The sequence below is a fragment of the Heptranchias perlo genome, chromosome 16 (assembly GCF_035084215.1).
Source record: "Heptranchias perlo isolate sHepPer1 chromosome 16, sHepPer1.hap1, whole genome shotgun sequence".
In the NCBI taxonomy this organism is placed as follows: Eukaryota; Metazoa; Chordata; class Chondrichthyes; order Hexanchiformes; family Hexanchidae; genus Heptranchias; species Heptranchias perlo.
In genome coordinates, this window is record NC_090340.1 from 13,892,609 (window position 1) to 13,917,427 (window position 24,819).

Below are 24,819 nucleotides of genomic sequence, written 5' to 3' on the forward strand. Positions count from 1 at the left end.
CCGTCTCCTCTCTTTTGTCTTGAATCAATGAAGACACACACTTAGCAGGCCATTGTGCCCAGTGTTACATTTAACGCCTGAATCTCCCAGCCTTCTTAACCCCGAGACTAAACTTTACAAACTGCCTTATTTTAAAATTCCTTTATTTAATTTAACTTGATGTCACTTTGGCCCAGTGGTCGCAGTCTCCCAGCTCGGAGAGAGAAACTTGCAGGATTCTAAACCCTCTCATTGGCGCATAATCTAGACTGACTTTTTATAAATTTCAAAATATACTTTATTTCATAAAACTTAAAGATACACACAGTTCAATGTAAATATTACAGTTCAAAACAATACAGATCGTACACATTCCGATCCCATTATTACAATTCAAAACACAGTGCATATCTTCTAATACATGGTGTACAATACAAAGTGGGGTGGCCTTACATGGTGGCCTTTCCCCGTAGAGCCTTTGTGTAGGCCGCGCCTTACTTAAGTGCGTCCCGTAGCACGTACTCCTGGACCTTGGAGTGTGCCAGTCGGCAACACTCGGTTGTGGACAGCTCCTTCAACTGGAAGACCAGCAGGTTTTGGCTGGACCAAAGGGCCTTCTTCAACGAGTTGATGGTCTTCCTGCAACAGTTGATATCTGTCTCGGTGTGCGTCCCGGGGACCAGCCTGTAGAGCACAGCGTCCTGTGTTAATGAACTGTTGGGGTGAACCGGGACAGATACCAATGCATCTTTCTCCACACCCTCTGCACGAAGGGGCAGACCACCAGGAGGTGGACGGTGGTCTCGTCCCCGCTGCAGCCTCGAGGGCAGCTCGCGGTGAGGGTGCTGAGATTCCGTGCGTGTAGGAAAGACTCCACTGGGAGGGCCCTTCTCACCACCATCCAGGCTACAACCTGGTGCCTGGATGGTCAGTTCCAGTGACGAGACGTTCTGCCAAATTGCTTCAACTGTCTGGTTGGGGAACTGCCCGATTGGATCCACCCTCTCCTTTCCCTGCAGGACCCCCAGAACGTACCGTGCCGACCACTGTGTGACGGCCTTGTAGTCGAAAGGGTTCCTCTTCAGGAACTTCTCCCCCTGGGACAGGCGATGGGGTACGGTCCAGCTGGACGAGATGTCCTGGGTCTGCTCGGCCAGCATCGCCAGACCCAACCTTTGCAGTGTGTTGGACAGGTAGAAGCTCAGCACACAGTGACACTTGGTGTTTGCGTACCAGGGCTCTACACACATCCTGAGGCAGCCACACTCAAAGGTGGCCATCAGGATCAGAGCGGCATTGGGGACGCCCTTCCCCACTTTGTCTGGGGGCTTGTACTTGGTGTCTCTACGGACACAGTCCATCTTGGACCTCCAAAGTGAAAGATGGCTCAGGTGACTGTGATGGCAGAGCGGTGGGGAATGGGCCAGACCTGGGCCACAAAAAGCAAAACCACGAGCACCTAACACCTTATCACCAGGTTCCTGCCAGCCATGGAGAGGGAGCGGCCCCCCCCCACATACCAAGCTTCTGTTTGGCCTTGGCGACCCGCTCCTTCCAGTTCTTGGTGCAGGCCATCATTTAAATATTTTAATGAGAGTGCGTGCCTCAAATTTTAGCAGAGTTTTAGGTTTAATGCCTGTGGACCGTTTTTCCCAGAGCTCGGGAAACCCGGCAGCTGAAGGGAGGGGGGAATGGCTGGATCCAGCAGGTGAGTGCCTTTCCAGCACTGCTCGTGGGCCAGGAGGAGCAAGAGTGCTTCCCCCAGCCCCTCAAGCAAACCTGCTTCCCTCCCCCACGATTGGCCGGCCCCCACCCGCTTCGATCTTTCTGATCTGCCCAAGGCCTTTCCGTTCATTCCCTCCCTCCCTCCTCTCCGTTCCCCGGCTGCGGCCTGGTGCCACAGGTCTTCCCGCATGGCAGCCAATCAGCCTCATAATCTGGCTGGCCGGCGGCCGGGAAACGGAGACAAAGAATTTAAATGAGTTCCTACCATTAAATTGGGCGGGGCCTCCGTGTTACCCGCATTTCCGCGTTTCCCGGCCGCCACGACCCCACCCCACTCCCTCCCCACCTCCCCGTAAATTCTGGAGCCAAAAAGGTCCCTTGGCACCATTCAAAGGAGAGCAGGGGGTTCTTCCATTAATGAGGCCAATATTCCTCCCTCAACCAACACCACCAAAAATGGATTCATCCCCTTTGCTGTTTGTGGGACCTTGTGAGCAAATTGCCTGCTGTGTTTGCCTACATCACAACAGTAGCTGCTCTTCAAAGAGCGATCCATTGGATATGAAGCGCTTTGGGATGTCCTGAGTTTGTGATAAGGAGCTATCACCCATCACCCCTGTGCTCGCTGATCTACACTGGCTACCGGTCCAATTCTCATACTTGTATTTAAATCCCTCCTTGGCCTTGCCCCTCCCTATCTCTGTAACCTCTTCCAGCCCTACAACCCTCTGAGATCTCTGTGTTCTTCCAATTCTGGCCTCTTGTCCATCGCCCAGTTCCAGTGCCCCAACATTAGCGGCCGTGCCTTCAGCTGCCTCGGCCCGAAGCTCTGGAATTCCCTCCCTAAACCTCTCTCTCTTTTAAGACACTCCTTAAAACCTACCTATTTGACCAAGCTTTTGGCCACCTCTCCTAATGTCTCCTTTGGCTTGGTATTAATTTTTTTGTCTGATTACTCTCCTGCGAAGCGCCTTGGGACGTTTTACTAAGTTAAAGGTGCTGTATAAATGCAAGTTCTTTCTTTACTTTCTCCCTGTTATGAAGGTGGTGAATGCCGGGTATGTTTCCATACCAGCGGGTGCCTGGTACCTCACTCAAGTGGCCATTCTCCATGTGTGAGCCCACACACTCAGCTAGGTGGGTAGGGATTTTGGAAAGTGGGAAAGTAGTGCAGTGCCACAGAAGGTTAGCGGCCTGCAAAGTGCAAATCATGCAGAGGAACTTCCAATGATTGCTGTCGTGGGACCTTGCTGTGCGCAAATTGACTGCTGCGTTTCCTACATTACAACACTGACTATATTTCAAATGTACTTAATTGGCTGTGAAGCACTTTAGGACATCCTAAGGTTGTGAAAGGCGCTATATAAATGCAAGTTCTTTCTTTCCTGGAGACTCCAGGACTAATCCTGGACGGTTGGCAAGCTCTGCTCCCCTTCTTAATGCCCCACCTTCCCTGCGAGGAGACACCCAGCTTTCCTCCGCATGGCGCAACAGCACAGTTGAGATTGAGCGTCAAGTATCTCTTATCACCCTCTCCGCTCCCCTTGGCACTGTGCGCCAGTGAGACCCTTCCAGGCGGACTCTGCCGTGCCCAGTGGACTTCTCATGCTTGCAAAGAAAACTTTTGCAGCTGCATAAAATAAATCACCACGGGCACCACGGCCATCAATCCAACCCACTGAATAGTAAATACACTTTCTTCTCATTTCCCAACACAAAATTATCTTGGATACTGTTCGACAGAGTAACACCGGATAAGGCTGCACGAAATGTCTCTCTTTTATCAGAGGCAGGGGGGGGGAATGGTTTTGAAAGTGGTTGATTCAGGCTCCGAGAGGAGGTGGTGCAGTTTTAATTACAAATCACAGTTGAGAACAGTAAATGAAGTGGGGACAGGCCGTCTGCTGGATCTCCTAGGAACAAAAGGCCTGACTGACGGATTCTCAGAGACTCAGGAAGCTTGTGGTTGAGACAGATCTGAACAATAATCCACAGTAATTTGTTGCAACTATTATTTGACTTTTGGAAATGAGCAGGAAGAGGACTGACAGCAATGGGCAATTATTTGGAAACCCAGACAGAGTAGGGTAATAAAATGTTCAAAGTCCTTACAGTCCAAGCATGTTTGATCGGTGAACAAGCTCATCTCTTTAATATCTCCTTCTTAATATCTCCTATAACAGGATCCCACTACTCAGGACGTGCCAAAGCACTTAACAGCCAATTAAGTACTTTTGAAGTATAGTAACTATTGTAATGTAGGAAACACAGTAGCCAATTTACACACAGCAATGTGATAATGCCCAGATAATCTGTAAACAATTTTACAACACCAAGTTATAGTCCAGCAATTTTATTTTAAATTCACAAGCTTTCGGAGGCTACCTCCTTCCTCACCTGAGGAAGGAGGTAGCCTCCGAAAGCTTGTGAATTTAAAATAAAATTGCTGGACTATAACTTGGTGTTGTAAAATTGTTTACAATTGTCAACCCCAGTCCATCACCGGCATCTCCACATCAGATAATCTGTGTTAGTGATAGTTGAGGGATAAATATTGGCCAGGATATTGGGAAGAACTCCCATGCTCTTCTCTGAATAGTGGCCATAGGATCTTTTATATTCACCTAAGTGGGCAGGCGGGGTTTCGGTTTAATATCTCATCCGAAAGGCAGCACCTGCAGCAGTGCGGCACTCCCTCACTTGAGTATCAGCCTGGATTATGGGCTCAAACCTCTGGAATGGGACTTGAACCCACAACCTTCTGACTCAAAGGCAAGAGTGCTGCCCACTGAGCCACCGCTGACACCAGTGTGGAAATCGGAGCAAATGGGACAGAGAGGGAGAAACTGGTGCGGGAGGTGGAGAAAGAGTCCTTATAGGGGGCGCGAATGGTAGAGATATAATCAAGGTGGTTGTAGGAGTCTGTGGGCTTGTAATAGGTATTTGTGGAAAACCCGTCGCCAAGGATAGGAGAGAAGCCCGGGAAGGTAAGGGAAGCGAAGGGAAGAGTCAGACATTATGCTTCTTCCCACCCCACCCTGGAACAGATTACAAAGCATTTCACAACAAAGGACTCGGGTAATTCATCAACGACAAGAATGAAGCTCAATCAGCTTTTATCAACATCATCTCAACACCAAGATACCTGTGAACAGTCTGGCTGTGTTATTCTTTATAACAAATATACATTTAAAGTTTAAAAAAAAGCCTCTCTCTCTCCCCTTCCCAAACTTCAGTTCCGCCCACCCCGCCTGTAAGTGGCCACATGACCATTCTTCATGTGAGGCAGGAAGTACCAGCAGGCCATTCAACCATAGTGTCATCTCAGTCTGTCCCGACCCTGTCCTCACTCAACACGTGTTACCAGATAGGGATCAGGAGTGGGGACTTGGCCTGATTATTGCCCTTTATAGCCCAGGGGCACTGAGGCCAGCCTGTAATACTCCAACTCCTGCAAAAACTGAGAGATCATTTAAAATGCTGCGATATTTAGTATTTCAATAGCTGAGGTAAGGCCGTTGGTAATCGCACTGTAAATGCAGAGCAGGCCCGTGGACCGATGTTAGCAGGGTTTACTTCACTGCATAGTACAAGGGAGTTAATATTTATCAATGGTTAACTTAGTGCTTGGGGCAAGGACCTGTGTTTAGGGGAAAGTCTTTGGGGTGAATTGTGACTTTTACCACCGGGCGGAGAACGGTCAGTACCAGATCGGCTTCCCATTTTACACCCTGCCCGATGGAAACGTAAATCGGGCGGCAGATTCACCCCTTTGTATCCTGGGCAGTGCTGGGAAAAGCTTCCTTCTGTTACTCTTTTCAAATTTCTCTCCTTAACCCTCCGCTACCGAACAACAGCCCCCTCCCCCGGACCCAAACGGCCATTTTTCATACGTGAGCCGGCGGGCAGCAATAGACTATTCAATTAGATGAGGCATCGCAGCACCGGCCTGATCTCATCCTCCCACTCACTTGGAGCCGGAAGGACTGGGAATGGAACGTAACTTCAGTGGGAAACTAGTAGAGATCCCTGGGAAATGTGGAAAAAGGCTGTTTGCCGGTGGGCTCTGCTGGTCTCCCGCTTGTTACCATGGGAGACAGGAAGAACCACTATGGAATTTCAGGGCCATCGGGACTAATTGTTACTGCGTTATGGTGATAACTTAGAAGGATGGGGGCTCGTGGGGCAGGAGAGCGCAGAAAGATACAGCACCTTTCAAGACCTCAGGACGTCCCAAAGAGCTTTACAGCCAATTAAGTACTTTTTTTTTAAGTGTAGTCACTGTTGTAATGTAGAAAATTTGTGCCCAGCAAGGTCCCACAAACATCAATGAGATAATGACCAGATAATCTGTTATAGTGATGTTGTTGAGGGATAAATATTGGCCAGGACACCGTGGAGAACTCCTCTGCTCTTCTTCGAAATAGAGCCACTGGGTCTTCTATGCCCACCTGAGAGGACAGATGGGGCCTCAGTTTAACACCTCATTCAAAAGACGGCACCTCCGACAGTGCAGCACTCCCTCAGTACTGCACTGGAGTGTCAGCCTAGATTATATGCTCAGGCCTCTGTTTCACAAGGGCACCCTGCTCATTACCATCCCGGGGATGGGCCGGGATCCTACAATTAAGAGACGGTTTCCTTCCATGTAGAATGCAGCAGAAAGCTCTTTTGCTTCCAACTGGTGACCAGATGTTAACAATTCGAGGCCCTGCCCTTTGACCTCACCTTGTGTCCACATCTCTGTGATCGCCACCCACCTCCGTCTCTGGAGGTTGCTCGCAGGCCGCCTATTTGGGCAACTGACAGACAGGATGGTCCAAGGAGAACAGTCACCACCCAAACAGCCACAGTGTTCGAACAGCTGGTGAGCTCGAGAAATCCCAAACCCTCTTAAGGCGTCACCTTCGACCTTCGACGGCAAGTTAGCAGAGAACACGACACAGCTGGCCTGTTATAACTAGGAAAGGTGAAAAAAGAGTTTCAAAGCAACGGGGAGAGATTAGGCGAAACTTTCAAGTACAGTGGGAGTGTAAATCGGGCGATATCAGATCAGATGTCCATTGAGTCAGTGGAAAGGAAAATCGGCCGTGACTTAAAACTGACGGCTGCTCCAATATTGGCCGTTCTGCAGCCCCGCCAAGGCTTAAAGTTCCAGCTGTTGTCTTGTCCTATCACATCTCCCACCCTCGTCCATTAAACCATCCCCCCACTTACTCAAATTAAACACGACAGCAGATTGCCCATCAGGAGAAGGAAACGGGCTTCTAAACTGAAACATTTCACCTGCTGTGAAGCAACCAGCAATTTTCAATATGTACGACAGGCTTTTTACTTCAAATACACTGAGTCAAGAGAAGCTGGATCCTGGGATCAGAGTGTATGGGTAAATCCAAATGGGTGGGCGCTACAGACCAGCAAGATCCCAGGTTCAATGCTTGGCTTGGACTTAGCTGGTCTTGGGTGGGTGGCAGCAGGGATGATACAATTGGCTTTAGCATCCATGGGCTACGGAGGGTGGAGTGATTCGGGGAAAAAAAATCAGGGTCTCACTTTTGCTAATTATCCAGCAACTCCTGACAAAGTGCATGTGTGTGAATGTTGAGTGAAGGCATCCCATGGTCAAATAGCTCACCAACACTCATCACCTAGGTACATGCATGGAGAATGGCTGAGTGGGCGGGAAAGTGCTGGCTCCTATGAAAGGGGTTAACTATTTACAGAAGAGGAGGAGAAACAAGACCCAGGGGAGGGACTGAAGCACTGAACGGCCATGTGTGCTGATTATCACCCGTTGGTCTCTCTCCCCCACTCCTCTGGGACTGTCTCTTCCTTCGAGTACCTCACCTTGTTCCACCCCTTTTACCTCTCCTTTAAAATCCACGTTGTCTACCAAGCCCCAGTCTGAGTTTCACAACGCGATATCCTCCCCCAGGCTCCATACTGAGCAACAGCTTTCAATCCTCTTGCTCTCTATCCTCTGAATTTACTGCCCTCTGACCTCCCTAAACCTCTCCCTCCCTATAAACTACCCCACCCAAAATCAAGGCCACTCCCTCAACCTCGCCACCTCCCGTGATCTCCCTACTCCTGTGATCTCGTTCACTGACAAGGTCACCCCCAGCCACTTCCTTGTATCCCTCACCACCCACATCCTCTTCTTCATCTGCCTCAGAAAAAACTCACCCAACCAGTCACTTTAAACTCCCATGCAAACTCCCAACTGCCTAATCTTTGGCCCTCCATTTGCCACGATACTTCTGCTGCTGTTGATTTGCTCAACCACTTCCTCACCTCCACCTTTGATGCCCTTGTCCCCAGCAAAACTTTTACTCTCTCCCATCCTGGTCGTTAACCCGGGTATGGTCCCCATCTTCACTCCAGTCCAAGGGGCGCAGACGAGCATATCTGGTGCATAACTGATTTAGACATCCATTAGCAGATCTGGCTGGATCACATCAAGTGCTGTTGGGCCTTGCTCTCTTCTGCCAAAACTTCTCACTACTCCAGGATCTTTCTCAAGAGCAAAAATAACCCCCAGTTTCTTTTCTCCATGGCCAACCGTCTCCTTAAATCCCTCTCCCCTGCAATCCATACCGGTGACAACCAGACTCCACTGGCCGGCCTCCCACCCTCTGCCTCTACAGCTGCCCATTGGTGCTATCCTGCACCAAATTCCATTCACCCAACACTTGCTGACCTGCATTGACTCCCAGTCCCCCAACATCTCAACTTTAAAATTCTCATCCTCGTGTTTAAATCCCTTCATGGCCTCGCTCTTCCCTCGTCCAGCCCAACAACCACCCCTCCCTCCCACCGAACTTTCCCGGTGTCCATTCATGAGCCCATTTTGGCTGCTGCTCCGGACCCGAGCCAATCACTTCTACTTCCCCTTTTTTTGTTGTTCTTTTCTCTTTACCCCTCCTAGGCCCCCCTCTCTCCTGTTGTCACGCCTGCTTTCATTTCTCCCCTCTCACGTACTCTGCTCCCCCAAATCTCTAACCTCACCCTTCAGCACTCCTTGACCTTCCTACTCTACTGTCGCCGTCCCAGGCTTGATTCTCTCTTAGATAAGCCTGCAGTTCCCTCTGCACCTCTCTTGGCATCCTACGAAGGGCCCATCGAGGCACTCATCGCTGCCTCCTTACGAGCAGCAACTCCAACTGCCCCATCCTACTTGCTCACCGACTTCCCCGCGCAGAGCGCCGGTTGGGGGCTAATCTTGCCAATCTCCTTCTCATCCCATTCACCCCTCCCAGTGCTGACCCTGTGGACTCTCCCAGCGGATCAGCTAACACCGCCCCTCTCCGCATCTCCCTCCAGTTTGTTCACAAGGCCCTTGCCATCCTCGAGCTTATTGTGGTGATTGCATTGACAGAAACTTGGGTGACAGGTGATGTCACCTTCCCTCTTAATGAAGCCTCCCCACCTGGCTATATCTTTCACCACTTGACCCGCCCAGACTGCCGCAGTGGCGGTGTGGCCCTTATCACCATATCACTCCCTGGTCTGTCCCCCTACTCCTCTGGCACCTTCCCCTCCTTTGAGCATCTCACTTTGTTCCACCCCCTCACCTCCTTTAAAATCCTCGTTCTTTACCACCCACCCAAGTACCAGGCCAAGTTTCTCACTGAGATATCTTCACTGCTTTCCTCCCTCAGCCTCTGCAACAAGTAACTTCTCATCCTTGGTGATTTCAACCTCCATCTCAACTCATCATGCTCTCTCTCCTCTAAGTTCACCGTCTTCCTATCCTCCCTCCACATAAACTCCCCTACTCATATTCACAGCCACCCCCTCGACCTTGCTATCTCACGTGGCCTCTCTACTCTTATTGTGTCAATCACAGATAAGACCATCTCTGATCACTTCCTTGTAACCCTCTCCCATCTCCCTCTCAACCCCATTTCCTTCTGTGTTCGCCCCTGGAAAAAACTCTCCCCCAATTCACTTGCGACGGCACTTTCAAATTCCCAACTGTGTAACTTTTGGCCCTCCATTCACCACGATAGTTCTACAGCTACCGATCTGCTCAATCACACCTTCTTATCCATCTTTGATGCCCTTGTCCCCATTAAAACCATTACACTCTCTCACCCTGGTCATTCCCCCGGTATGGCCCTCATCTCTGCTCCCTTAAGTCCAAGGGACGCAGACTTGAACGTTTATGGCGGACAACTGGTTTAGCCACTTATCGCCATATCTGGCTGGACCACATAAAGCACTATAGGGTCCTGCTCTCCTCTGCCAAAACTGCTCACTATTACAGGATCATCCTTGAACGTGTTGTTGCCTCCCAAATCCGTGCCCATCTTTCTTGCAACTTCATGTTTGAATCCCTCCGATCAGGTTTCCGCCCCTGCCACAGTACTGAAACGGCCCTCAACAAAGTCACAAATAACATCTTCTGTGACCGTGACCGTGGTAAACTATCCCTCCTGATCCTTCTCGACCTGTCTTCAGCCTTTGACATGGTTGACCACACCATCCTCCTCCAACACCTCTCCTCCATCGTCCAGCTGGGTGGGACTGCCCTCACTTGGTTCTATTCTTATCTATCCAGTCGTAGCCAGAGAATCACCTGCAATAGCTTCTCTTCCTGCTCCCACACCATTGCCCCTAGAGTCCCCCATGGATCTATCCTTGGTTCCCTCCTATTTCTCATCTACATGCTGCCCCTCGGAGACATCATCCGAAAATATGCCAGGCTCTACATATATGCTGACGACACCCAGCTCTACCTCATCACCACCTCCCTCCACCGTCTCTGATTTGTCACATTGCTTGTCCAACATCCAGTACTGGATGAGTAGAAATTTCCTCCAACTGAATATTGGGAAGACCGAAGCCATTATCTTCAGTCCCCGCCACTAATTCCATTCCCTAGCCACCGACTCCATCCCTCTCCCTGGCCACTGTCTGAGGCTGAACCAGACTGTTCGCGACCTTGACGTTCTGTTTGAACCTGAGATGAGCTTCAGACCACGTACCGGCTCCATCACCAAGACCGCCCACTTCCACCTCCTTAACATCACCCATCTGCCGCTGAAACCCTCATCCGTGACTGCGTTATCTCCAGACTTGATTACTCCAATGCTCTCCTGGCCGGCCTCCCATCTTCGACCCTCTGTTACTTGAGATTATCCAAAACTCTGCTGCCCGTAACCTAACTCGCACCAAGTCCCATTAACCCATCACCCATGCTCACGGACCTACATTGGCTCCCAGTCCGGCAACACCTCAATTTTAAAATTCTCATCCTTGTTTTCAAATCCCTCCATGGCCTCGCCCCTCCCTATCTCTGTAACCTCCTCCAGCCCTACAACCCTCCGAGATCTCTGCACTCCTCCAATTCTGGCCTCTTGCACATCCCCAATCCACCATTGGCAGTCGTGCCTTCAGCTGCCTAGGCCCTAAGCTCTGGAATTCCCACCCTAAACCTACCTCTTTGATCAAGCTTTTGGTCACCTGTCCTAAAATCTCCTTATGTAACTCAGTGTCAAATTTTGATTGATAACGCTCCTGTGAAGCGCTTTGGGACATTTTACTACATTAAAAAGGCACTATATGAATGCAAGTTGTTGTTGAACTTTCCATTCCTCCAACTCTGACCTCTTGCTCATCCCCTCTTCCTTTGCCTCACTACGTTCACCGTGCCTGCAGCTGTTGAAACCCCCTTTCTCTCAAATTCCCTCCCTAAACCCCTCTTGCTGCTGAATTTCCTCTTCTCCTTTATGACCCTCCTTAAAATTTACCTCTCTGACCGAGATTGTGGTCATCCCTTGCAATGTCTTCTCCTTTGGCTCGGCGTCCATTTTTCGATGCCTCTGTGAAGTGCTTTGGGACGGTTTTCCACGTTAAAGGAGTTATCTAAAAGCAATCTGTTGTTGTTGTATGATCCATACTGAAGACCAACATTCTTAATTAAGAGAAGGAAAGGAATACTGTAAGACATCCAGGTAGCATACTTAAGCATACCATCCATTTCACAAAGTACTAGCAGCCCTCCCCCTCACAATTATCCCCCATCCTTTGCTGAAGGCAAGTCAGCCATTGAATGAATGACAGCAACACTGCAGTGCCTCGCCCAGGCGACCATTCGTCACGAGAGAGCCTGGGTATTGAGTGTCAGCACAATAGTACACCATAGTCGGCATCATAGTCGAGCCTGATCCTGGTCTTATGCCTGCACTTTACATTCGGAATCACTGGTCCAAGCTCAGTAGGACACACTCCTGTAGCCGCTGATCAATCAGGGAAGCTGGTGGGAAGATTTGAATACACTTGTGACAGCGTTCCCTCTACACTCCCCACAGGAGCCAACCGTACCATCAGACCCATCGCCCAAATATTAAATCTGAGGCAGTCACCAGCACGGTGTAGCATGTTGTACAATATTTATTCAGTATCTATTTGATTGTGTAAACAATTATTGTTTCATATATTTTAATAAAACTTTAAATACAATTAATTGACACTGATGTAATACAGTAAATGGAGGACCTTCAGCGGTGACCTTTGACCTACACAGGCCATTGTGCACTTGTTCACACCCCTCACCTCCCACAGGCGATGGGTTAAGATATCGATAGGTGAAGAGATGTGAAATCCTTTGGTCCTTGGGGTCATTCCGCCACCGCTGCCCACCCCTGTACAGTCTCTTCAGCTGCGAAACACCGCAGACCGCTGCACAGATCAACGCCTCGCAATGAGCTTCCCTGACACGGTGCCCCGTGGATTGGTATTTCTCCGCTGGTCCCGTTTATTCTGCGGAGATATTAAGACTTGACTTGCTGGATAGGGATTCATTCAGGTGAAAGAAAGACTTGCATTTATATAGCGCCTTTCACAACCTCAGGACGTCCCAAAGCACTTTTCAGTCGCTGAAGTACTTTTGAAGTGTAGTCACTGTTGTAATGTAGGAAATGTGGCAGCCAATTTGTGCACAGCAAGATCCCACATGAAATAATGACCCGATAATCTGTTTTAGTGATGTTGGTTGAGGGATAAATATCAGCCAGAACACTGGAGAGAACTCCCCTGCTATTCTTCGAATAGTGGCCGTGGGATCTTTTACGTCCACCCGAGGGGGAAGACGGGGCCTCGGTTTAACGTCTCATCAGGAAGACAGCACCCCCGAAAGTGCAGCACCCCTTCAGTTCTGCACTGACGTGTCAGCCTGGATTATGGGCTCAAGTCTCAGGAACAGGGCTCGAACCCACAACTTTGGTTCACTCTGGGGCCACAGCTGACATGCAGGAGGGGAAAAGGGGAGCACATATTAAAGAAGCAAAATGGGAAAAGATCTGAAGGCAGACCGTGGGTGGTTGGGTACAACGAGCATTTCAGCCCTTCTGAACACAGTGAGTGGGGAACAGGAGCAGCAGTCTCCCAGCAGGAGGGAGGAGCATGCCCTGAGCAAACACTGCAATGCCCCCTCCCAACTGGGATGCTCAGTGGTGGCAATCCATTGTTTTCTTCGGGAGGGGAGGGGTGGGGGGGTTGTGTGTGTGTGCAGACACAGGGAGGCACCGCTGATGACAGTCCATTACCGAGTGGCACCGACGAAAGCCACGGAGATATCGGCAAACACCCTGGTCACGAGCACGGAACAGGGACTTCTTGAATGGCATCAAGTTAAAACTCACAGTCACTGAGCTGAAGGCTCCGGATTTGATCTCGGGCCTGTACCGAGTTACTTGGGCTCAGCTGGGACAGCAATAGGTTCCAATTGGTTGCGACGGCCCTGTCCAGGTTCCTGTTCCCAGCTGCTACCCTGCGCTGGAAAGTGGATACCGGGGAAGGACAGGGCCCAGCTCAGCCATGATTCTCTTGGCCCACACTCATCACCTGAAGGTCACACATCAGCAATGTCCACTTGGCCGAGGTATTCGAAAGGCAACTTAACGTCCGAGGAACTAGACCCCAGTAAGGGATGTCTGGAGGAGGCGGGGGGGGGGGGGGGTGGGGGAACCATGGTGATTAATTTACACAAGCAAACATTTGAGGTAGTGATTCATAGCCGAGCGACTTTGGTTCACAAATGTCAGCACTTCCTTCACTTTCGCCCCACCCACTGGTTCAGCGACACTCTGCCGGCAAAAGCGGGGGGAGGGGGGGGTGCAGGGGCGGGGGGCAAATTGAAGCTGGAAACGCTCGAGCACTGATCCAGCAGAAGTGTGTACACATAGCGAGCGATCTCCCATTATGGCTCTCTTTGGCCTTGAAATAATTGCGGCACGGTAACGGGAAATGCGGGGGATGGTTGAGAAGCAGCAAGTGTCCCCCCAGTACAGACACAACTAACGGGAGGACATCGGTCCGAGGCGCCTGAGGAATCTCAGCGAGGGGGCCAGCTGAAGGGCTTCCGGTAATTGGTCAGTAAATAAGAGCCCGGGACCATCTCATCCTCCTCCTACTGCTTCCTCATCTGTCGTCGCTCCTGCCGTCTCTGTTTCTTTTCAGATATATCCGGATTGGTGGGGGGCTCCGCGGTAAACCAAGGCCCCAGGATATTCACCCACAGCAGGTAAAGAGCCCTCCCCGGTGCCTGAAACACAGAGCAGTCAGTTAGTGCGGCCATACAGGTTCAACTGGAACTCTTTACAGTGCTTCATTGGCTGTAAAGCACTTTGGGACGTCCTGAGGTTGTGAAAAGCACTGTATAAATATGAGAGTTCTTTCTCTTTTTATAGAGGGTGCACAGAATAACGAGAGTTGGATTAGAAATATTTATTCCACTGCACGGTTCCACAGATGGTGTCAGCGGTGGCTCGGTAGGCAGCATTCTCGCCTCCAAGTCAGAAGGTTATGGGTCTAAGTCCCACTCCAGAGACGAGCACGTGCTCCAGGCTGACACAGAAACACTAGCTGGTTAGGTACGGAATATAGGATTTATTCGTGGGCGGGCGAGAGGGAGCCACCCTGTGGGCTGTTGTGCACGAGCACAATCCAACCTAATATCAGGCAGATACCGTCTGGTTCAGGCTGGGCAACGGTTGCCACCCTCACTTCACGGGGGTCTACACAACACGTCCTTCTGCCCGTGGGTCTCGTTACTTCTCTAGCTGCCCCCCACCCACATACAAAGAATTAAAACAGCAATGAAGATGTAAATAGCAACTCCCTCAGCACAAAGATCGCTTCAAATTGGTGAAGAGCTGGTGGATGCAGCAAGAACTTACCAGGAGCCACAAGTACCAGAAGTACATGGATACACAGCTGAGGACTTGCAAGATAGCAGTGAGTAAGATCATGTCCTTCAAATGCCTGGAAGGCAAAGAGCAACAGGTTAGCACCAATGGAGATGAACTCTACAAAGCACGGTCATCTATCTTTACAGGTGCAACAACAATTTGCATTTATACAGCGCCTTTAACGTAGTAAAACATCCCAAGGCGCTTCACAGGAGCGATTATCAAACAAAATTTGACACTGTGACAAAAGGAGATATTATGACAGGAAACCAAAAGCTTGGTCAAAGAGGTAGGTTTTAGGGAGGGTCTTAAAGGAGGAGAGAGAGGCGGAGAGGTTTAGGGAGGGAATTCCAGAGCTTAGGGCCTAGGCAGCTGAAGGCACGTCCGCCAATGGTGGAGCGCTTAAAATCGGGGACGTGCAAGAGGCCAGAATTGGAGGAGCGCAGAGTGTTGTAGGGCTGGAGGTTACCAAGGGCAACCAGTGTGCTCACTGGCTCAGTTAGTATTTTGGTACTGAGATACTAAAAGGGGAAAAAAAAAATCTTCCTTGAGCCAGCCGCTTTAATACTGCGAACAGCTGGGGAGAGTCTGAACCCCTGGCGTGGCCGGATTCTCTTCTCGGGGCTGCAGCACTGCACTCTAGGTCGTCAGCTTCTCTTGTTTTAATTTCAAATTGATCTGCAGGCTTTCAATCTGTCTCCTTTCCTTGGGTTGCCTCCACTGCCTCAGCTATTCACATGTTTTGTCCTTCTAATGTCTTTGCTGCTTCTCTCCATTGTCTGAGTTATAAAGATCATCTCAGCCGTTTTAACAACCTCCCCGTTTTCTTTTAAGCAGGTTACAGCTCACTCCCACTGATACTTCCTCCTCTCTTTTGTTCATCTTCCCCTCTCCTCTTTGCTTGGATTTACTGCTCAAGCTCACCAATCGAACCTGATGCCCGCTGTCACCCCAGAGTTACACATCAGCAAACATTTGGGAGCTGGGTGGTGGGGAAAAAGAGCGGAGAAGGAAAATAGTCCCATCACTGACATCATTAACATTTCCAGCCCTACAACCCTCCGAGATCTCTGCGCTCCTCCAATTCTGGCCTCTTGCACAGCCCCGATTTTGAATCGCTCCACCATTGGCGACCGTGCCTTTAGCTGACTAGGTCCTAAGCTCAGGAATTCGCTCCCTAAACCTCTTCACCTCTCTCCTCCTTTAAGACCCTCCCTAAAACCTATCTCTTTGACCAAGCTTTTGGTCACCTGTCCTAATATCTTCTTATGAGGCTCTGTCAATTTTTGTTTGATAATCGCTGTTTTATAAAGGCACTGTACAAATGCAAGTTGTTGTTACTCAGGTCACTCATTTCTAGGCCCAGTCATTGCTCATTCCGTGTCCTGTCCTGTCTCATTTCTAGCAAATGTCTCCCCTCTTTCTCTACCTGAAGATGCTGAGCTCCAGTGGTACACAGACCAGCAGCTCCCTGTCACCTCACCCTTGTGGTAAGTTATCAAGTATACAGTGATCTTGGGGTAGAAACCCTGGTCTGGGGGGGGGGGGGGGGGGGGGGTGGGGAAGACAGGAGTGATTAAATAACAAAAAGGGGATGATAGTGCAAGGCAAAAGGGGATGATAATGGGACAAGTAAAGAAACAAAGAAGCAAATCAGTATGTTCCGTTTACAGGAATCTAAGTAACTGGATTGTGTTTCACCTCTTAGCTAAAGCCATCGTACAATCATATAATCGTACAATCGAGGAACACCCAGTGGAGACTTTATCTGGCAAAGACTCGCACGTTCAAACACTGCCCGGGCTATTCCAGCACAGAGTGTCAGTCCGAACCCTGTGGAACTGTGGACACTCACTCTGCCATACCCTGCTCCATGTTCAAGTCTATGCCTCCGTCAAGTAGGGCCCGGTCTTCAGAGAACACAGGCTGAGCCATTCCCTGCATCCACCGGTAGCTGAAGCTGTAGACAACAAGGGCGAAGGCAAGCAACCCCTGTCGGAGAAAGAGAAAGGGCCACATTAAAGGGAGGCAGAGAAACAGGTTTGGACAATGCGCAGCGGAGCCATACTGAGCAAGGAGCTTCCGCCAGGCACAGCTGTTCCACATCACCCCCCCACCCCAAGATATCGAACGGCCAGCATGGGATCTCACACTGAGAATCGTCACTGGTGGTGGTGGGGGGGGGTTCGGTCAATCCCCTCAGGTCAGGATGAGACAAAATGGACGAGAAAAAAAGTACAAGTTCTATCAGCTGGGAAACATGTGGATATATCCACAGCTCGTCACCCACCCTCACACACCATCCGACCCTCCCTCCTCCTCCCACATTGACCTCCTCCCCGCGCTCCTCCCCCATCCACGCGCGCCACGCCCTCCCCCTCCCTGCGCGCCCGTCCCCCTCCCCCACTGCACCCCTCCCCCCCCCCTCCCCCGTGGAAGTGCACAAAGGGATACCTGACCATATTAACTCTCTCTCTAATTCACCTAACTCACGAATGTGGAAATGCATGAAAGGATACTTGACCATATTAACTGACTAGCTAATTCACTTAAACTCACATAATAAAGTTTCTCACGAAAACACATAGAAGCACAATTGTGTAATTACTATGAGTTTCTTATGCTGATAGCTGTCCTCCCTTTAGATAGAGAGGTAGCTGACTACAGGAATAAATGACCATATAGCCTTGAGACTAGCTACAGACCTACTGATAATGAAAGACAGTTTCTTAGGGAAAAGCACTTTCCCAGGCCTGTGTCCAAGATATCAAGATGGCTATGGGAACTCTAGGGTGGGTTCCCTATTTTGATTGACCAACTACCTGAGCCAATAAAGAATGTATGTGTACGCCCATATTCTATGACAGGTGGCCGTTGTTACTGAGCTGTATAAACGTGAGCTGTTTCTTGAACTCGGCGAAGATGTACTCTCAAACATTGTCTTGAGGTGCTCTTCCACTTGTATACAAGTAAAAAATAAATTCTCTCTTGTACTACTTTGTTTGGGTGTTAATGCATTATATAGAATAAGTATTAAGTTTCCACACCGCGCCCCTCCGCACCTCCCCCTCCCCCCCAGGGGTGGGGGGGGGTGGGGAAGAGCGGGGAGGAGACCGATTGTGCAGCAAGAGCTCAGTGGTGAAAATGAAGGGAAATGTAATCGAGCCACACAGATCCCAGGCTCCATTCACAGCCTGTGCTCAGTTGGCTGATTACGGTTGGGGCTAGAGTTGGCCTCAGTTCCACTCCTCCCACTCCTAACCACTATCCAGTGCCCTCCATTGGAAAGGACACGATTCAGCTCTGCTGCGATGCACATTGTGGTTGACTAGCCCATTGCCATTCCCGGTCTGATCCCAGAACGGACACTTGGGTGAGGCAGTGGTGGTTGTCAGTGTTCATGGAACTGTACCCTAAAACCTGTCAGAGTCTTTAGAAGAAGCAAGATTTAAAAATGCAGAAATGCATGAACACCACCCACACCTAATTGGCCTCAGCACCAATGGGCTACAAAGGAGAGAAAAAACAAGCCAGAGTTGCAAGCTTGTATGTGTGATCAGGTGAGAAGGATACCATCGGATTCAACCGTGATAAAGGAACAACCAGGAGGTACCCAGAGCAGATTCTTCCGACTTACCCAGGTCCAGAAGGTGACTGAACTGTAGAAGAGGAAGACATTCACTGCCCCGTAAATTGCCTGTGGAAGAGACAACGCAGCCATTAGCAACGAGGGCAACAAACCCACACAGGGGATGCCGTCTCCTGCTCCAATGCAGGGAGTGTAACCACGCGGAGCAGGAGCAGGAGATAGTAATTTTATGAGCAGGTAACTAATGTGGTAGATAAGGGAGTGTCTATTGATGTTATTTGTATGGACTTCCAGAAGGTATTCGACAAGGTTCCACATAAGAGACTGTCAACAAAAATGCATGGAATTGGAGGCAACTTATTGGCTTGGATATGGAATTGGTTAGGAGGTAGGAGGCAGAGAGTAGGGATAATGAGTATGTACTCAAATTGACAGGGTGCGTCTAGCAATGTCCCCCAGGGATCTGTACTATATTTATAAAATGACTAGCATGATGGAATAGAGAACGTTTTATCTAAATTTGCTGGAAACACCACGTTAGGTGGCACAGTAAATAGTGTAGATTGGAGCAAAAAGTTGCAAAAGGCACTTCGATTGGGTGTGGACAAATCTGTGGCAAGAAAGAAGGATCAGAATATTTTCTAAATGGTGAGAAGCTAGGAACTGTGGAGGAGCAGAGAGATTCAGGAATCCAAGTACAGAAATCATTAAAAGCTCGTGGACAGGTACAAAAAATAAATGAAGCAGCCAATGGAATGTTGGCCTCTCTCAAGGGGGCTGGAATACAAAGAGGTGGATGTTATGTTACAGCTGTGCTGAGCTCTGGTTAGACCCCCAACTGGAGAACTGCATTCAGTTCTGGGCACCGCACCTCAGGAAGGATATACTGGTCTGGGAGGGGGTGCAGCATAGATTCACCAGAATGGTATCGGGGCTAAAAGGGTTAAATTATGAGGCCAGGTTGCACAGATTAGGCTTGCATTCCCTTGAATATAACAGATTACGGGTGATCTAATTGAGATATTTACAATGATTAAAGAATTTGATAGAAATAAAAACAAAAAATGCTGGAAAAGCTCAGCAAGTGAAGCATCTGTGGAGAAAGAAAGAGAGTTAGTGTTTCAGGTTGAAGACCTTTCGTCAGAACGGACGGATTTGATCAGGTAGGTAGAGAGAAACTATTTTCTCTGGTGGGAGAGTCTAGAGCAAGGGGACATAACCTTAAAAATTAGAGCCAGGCTGTTCAGGGGTGATGTCAGGAAGCACTTCTTCACACAAAGGATGGTGGAAATCTGGAACTCTTTCCCCCCCACAAAAAGCTGTTGAGGCTGGGGGTCAATTGTAAATTTCAAAACTGAGATTGATAGGTTTTTGTTCGGTAAGGGTGACGGAACCAAGATGGGTAGATGGAGTGAAAATACAGATCAGCCATGATCCAATTGAATGGCGGAACAGGATCGAGGGGCTGAATAGCCTACTTCTGTTGCTAAACCCTACACACATACCTTACTGAACTGGAGCAGGAGATAGGCACACCACTGAGCTGGTGCCATCCCACCCTCTCATACCTGCTTGAAATCAGGCACTGCTGGGGGGCAGGGGGGGGCGCACGCCCAGAGGCTCGGGCACCGCCGGGAGACAGCGGGGCAGCGCACGCCCAGAGGCTCGGGCACCGCCGGGAGACAGCGGGGCAGCGCACGCCCAGAGGCTCGGGCAGTACAGTTTGGAGTTTGGAGTGTGGAGACTGACCCCAGGGATCGATGAAGTCATTAACTGTCAAAGAGGTCAGTAGGGTGGAATCTACGAAGGGAAGGATAGAGTAGATTATTCCAAGGAGGAAAGGATCAGGTGATGCTGGAATAGAGACACAGAATAGTCATACTTCACTCAAGGGAAGGAGGAAAAAACATGATACAAATTCAACCCAGACTGTCCACAGACGGCTACAACTGGCACAGGCCTCAGGTCCAGCCTGTTGCTGGAGTGTCCGGGGGGGGGGGGGGGGAGCAGCAGATGGAGGAGTGAAATGGGACAGAGAAAAATAACGTGGAGAGAGATGCTCGGGCACCGGTCCCCTGGGAGAGACCACGCGCGCACACGCCCCCGCCCCACGCGCGCACACGCCCCCCCGCCCCGCCCCCGGTCCAGGCACCGGTCCCCTGGTCTGTAGAGAGCCTGTACTGAGTGCTGGAGTCCTGCCTGTTGAGGTCCGGGTCTCGGGGCCCCTCCCACACAGATCAGCACAATTCATTAACTCACATTCGCTCCCAGAATTATCCTCAGGTAGAACTTCAGTGTCTCCTTGTTCTCTTCATAAATCTGCTTCTTCCCTTTTGTTCCAACCTTGCCTCCTTTCGGCTGTTCAAACAAGAAGGAAAATCATTTTGTCAGCATCAGGGTTATGTGGAGAAGGGAATATGACTCTGCATTTTAAACGCTATCGGCACCACGACTCTGCAATTCAGAAACAAACATTATTAACTGAGATAAAAACAGAAATTGCTGGACACACTCAGCAAGTCAGGCAGCATCTGTGGAACAGAGTTAACGTTTCAGGTCGATGACTCCATCAGAATCAGGTATTAACCAAGGTTATTTTTGCTCTTTAACAATTTGCCTCCAATTTGTTCCCCATCCCATAGCGTCACCAGAGAATATGGAGAATTCTGAAACCAATTCCAGTTCTTCATCACTAGCTCCGCTCCAATGAAGCTCAACACAAACTTCAGGGATAGACAGTATCTCATCTTTCTGCTGGTCTGAACACTCACTGTTAACTTTGGTATTTGTGACGTGGGGTGGGATTATGGGTGGGGGGGAAGAGACGGAGCGGAGGCGGGAGCACGGCACTGGGCAGGGGGAGTCTGCGGTGCCGACCGGCCTCTTTTCCCAACTGATGGATTCGCCACGTTCTGCCAGAGCTCTGGAGGCTCATTAAGAGGCCTTTAAAATTAAGAAGAGTAGACGAGGAGAAGATGTTTCCACTTGTGGGAGAGTCCAAAACTAGGGGCCATAAATATGAGATAGTCACTGATACATCCAATAGGGAATTCAGGAGAAACTTCTTTACCCAGAGAGTGGTTAGACTATGGAACTCACTACTTCAAGGAGTAGTTGAGGCAAATAGCATAGATATATTAAATTAAACAAGTGAAACACCTTAAAACACATGAGGGAGAAAGGAACAGAAGGTTATGCTGATAGGAAGAGATGAAGTAAAGTGGGAGGAGACTCGTGTGGAGCATAAACACCGGCATAGACCAGTTGGGCCGAATGGCCTGTCTCTGCTGTAAATTCTATGTAATTTTCTTGAGTTGAAGATGTGCTCCATTTACAGATTGTGTTTTTCCTTCTCTCTCTCTCGTTCCTCACTCTCTCATGTTCGGTTTGTGTGCATCTCTCCCATGTCTCCCTGCCCTGCCCCCCCCCATTTTTGTACGTCTATTATCTCACAGCTGACCTTTCATAGCATCTAACTGTTTTCTATTAAGCAGCTTTCAGATCCACTGACCCATCAACTCATTCTCAGTAATAAAAACAGAAAATGCTGGAAACACTCAGCAAGTCAGGCAGCATCTGTGGAGAAAGAAACAGAGTTAACGTTTCAGGTCGGTGACCTTTCATCAGAACTCATTGGTGCATCCGCTGATTCTGTCGCCCTCGTTTCTCCGACCCTTAGTGAAATTCCTGTTTATCTCTCGATCTGGAGTTCCAATGGAGGGTCACGCACCCGAAAGAGCAGAACCTGACTTCTTTTTCCAGATGCTGACTGACCTGGTGTGTATTTCCAGCATTTTCTGTTTCAATTCGACTATACGTTGGTAGCCCCGGTTGGAAAGTGCATGTGGTGGCATCTGCTGAAGACAGCGGTGAAGTGAACCCCACTTCCCATGGCCAATTGGGCTCAGTATTAGAGGGGAAACAGCCCACAGATCTGTTTCCCAGCCTTCACTAAGGGAGGGGGAGAAAGTAGGGGGCAGGGGCACAGTGAAAACAGGTACACAAGAATATAGTGACTCAGTCTGCCAGGTGTGGTACTGAACCACTCAGACCAGGAAAGTCCCAGCTTTAATCTCCTGCCGATGCTCAGCTACCTGATCTCAGCTGGGGCATTAGCAGCAGGGCTTCAATTAGCCCAACACGGGGCTCAGAACTGGAAAAATTAGCCTGTGTCCCTGCTCCAGATCCACAGCCAGGGACCCCTTACTGGAAAATATGTGGGTCTATGTTTTGTGTTGACAGGATTGTGAAGCCCTCTCCCCCTGAATAGCCTATAACAACTTGCATTTATATCGAGCCTTTAACATAGCAAAACTTCTCAAGGCTCCTCAAAGGAACGTAATCAGACAACAATTGATAGAGTCAAAGAAGGAAATATTAGGACGGATGGCTAAAAGCTTGGCCAAAGTGGTATGTTTCATTGAGGATCTTAAAGGAAGAGAGAGCTGGAGAGGTTTAGGGAGGGAATTCCAGAGCTTAGGGTCTAGATGGTTGAAGGCACGGCCGCCAATGGTAGGGAGAAGGGAGCGGGCGATGCACGAGAGCACAGTTAGAGGAATACAGTAGGTTACAGAGATAGAGAGGAGCAAAGACATGGAGGGATTTAAACACAAGGATGACAATTTTAATATTGAGGCACTGGCATTCTGGGAGCCAATGTAGGTCAGCGAGCACAGGGGTGATGGGTGAGCGGGACTTAGTGCAGGTTAGGATACGGGCAGCAGAGTTTAGAATGAGCTCAAGTTTATGGAGGGTGGAGAATGGGAGGTCGGCCAGGAGAGTAATGGAATAGTCAAACATGGAGGTAACAAAAGCACGGATGAGGGTTTCAGCGGTATTAGGACTGGGGCAGAGGGGAGCAATATTACGGAGGTGGAAGCAGGCGGTCGTGGTGATGGAGAGGATATGGGGTCGGAAGCTCAGGGTCAAATAGGACGGCGAGGTTGTGAACAGTCTGGTTCAGCCTGAGCTTGTGGCCAGCGTGGGGGATGGAATCGGTGACTAGGGAATGGAGTTTGTGGCGGGGACCGAAGACAACGTCTTCAGTCTTCCCACTGTTCGATTGGAGGAAATTGCAGATCGGCCAGGACTAGATGTCGGACAATCAGCACGGAGGCTACGAAGGGGGTTGAGAGGGGCGGTGGGGAGGTAGAGCTGGGTGTCGTCAGTGGACACGTGGAATCGGACATCGTGTTTTCGGATAATGTCACTGAGGGGCAGCATGTTGATGAGAAATAGGAGGGGCCAGGGATCGATCCGTGGGGGACTCGAGAGGTAACGGGGCAGAAGATCAGGGGAGCGAAGAACAATCTTTATAGCCAATGGCAAAACTGATTTAAATTATATCTATCCATTCATCTCATTAGATTTGGCTTTAGGGAGTAACAGTTAGATTAGACAGCGAGGGTCCGTGTATCCACCGGCCGGGGGGGGCGGAACACCCCGGCGAGGGTCAGTGTATTCACCGGGGGCGGGAGGCTGCTCCCCCCGGTTAACACTGCCTGTGGTTAGTGTTTAGATTTGAGGTGATGGTGAGAGCAGCAAGGGCCCGTCACTGGCACCAGCCGCTCCCCCCGCCCCCGTCCCCCCCTCCCCGGGTCCCCGCCCCCCCGTCCGCCGCTCCCCCCGCCTCCCCGCCCCCGGCTCCCCCGTCCCCCGGCTCCCCCGTCCCCCGCTCCCCCTCCCCGGCGTCCCCCCGCCCCTCGCCCCTCGCAGGCCCCCTTGGGCTGCCCGTCACCCCTCACTCACCGCCATGTCTCCGGACCCTCGCGGCTCCCACTTTAAATCAAATGGGAGATATTCAGAGGCCGGATCCCCGCTCTCCCTTCGAAGGCGCTGCCCGGCGCCTGTTGGTAGGGCCTCGGGCGGCTGGGAACCCGCTCCGGCCGGGTTTAGACCATTCAACGAGGGTCCGAATGGACTGCGACAAGAACAGCTCAGCACTTCACACCTATTTCCGGCGCGCCGTGCTGTCGTCAGCGGGGGCGGGGCGGGGGCGGGGGCGGGGCCGTGCTGTCGTCAGCGGAGGGGGGCGGGGCCGTGCTGTCGTCAGCGGAGGGGGCGGGGCCGTGCTGTCGTCAGCGGAGGGGGGCGGGGCCGTGCTATCGTCAGCGAGGGGGGGCCGTGCAGTCGTCAGCGGAGGGGGGGGCGGGGCCGTGCTGGAGTCACGTGGGCCAGGAAGGCGGGGCCGAGGCACACTTGGCCCCGCCCCCTCAGGAGGACTCAGTGCTCAGCAGGCAGTGAGACAATGGCGGTGGGTGGTGTGGGCTGAGACTGGGCCGGTCTCACTCTCTGCCAGTTCTGGCACTCACTTTATCCGTACATTCTCTT

General features: G+C 50.5%; 1 protein-coding gene across 3 annotated transcripts; it reads right to left on the reverse strand.

Moving 5' to 3' along the window:
* Positions 1-295: 295 nt before the first annotated feature.
* On the reverse strand, positions 296-24,457 carry tmem208 (transmembrane protein 208). 3 transcript variants are annotated; one of them, XR_010965903.1, is made up of 8 exons: positions 24,238-24,457; positions 20,749-20,847; positions 18,538-18,597; positions 16,756-16,892; positions 14,889-14,973; positions 11,460-11,623; positions 6,433-6,664; positions 296-663 (listed from the first exon to the last, which is right to left on the reverse strand). XR_010965903.1 is itself a non-coding variant. In XM_067997658.1 (7 exons), exons 1-6 carry the CDS (start codon positions 24,241-24,243, stop codon positions 11,480-11,482), a joined length of 531 nt encoding a protein of 176 aa, XP_067853759.1. In that variant the 5' UTR covers positions 24,244-24,457; the 3' UTR covers positions 300-663; positions 11,460-11,479. The 3 variants fall into 3 exon arrangements, 2 of the variants coding, with proteins under 2 accessions (XP_067853759.1, XP_067853760.1); XM_067997658.1 differs by lacking the exon at positions 6,433-6,664 and having other exon boundaries at positions 300-663; XM_067997659.1 differs by lacking the exons at positions 296-663; positions 6,433-6,664; positions 11,460-11,623 and adding an exon at positions 12,085-14,254 and having other exon boundaries at positions 24,238-24,452.
* Positions 24,458-24,819: the final 362 nt, after the last annotated feature.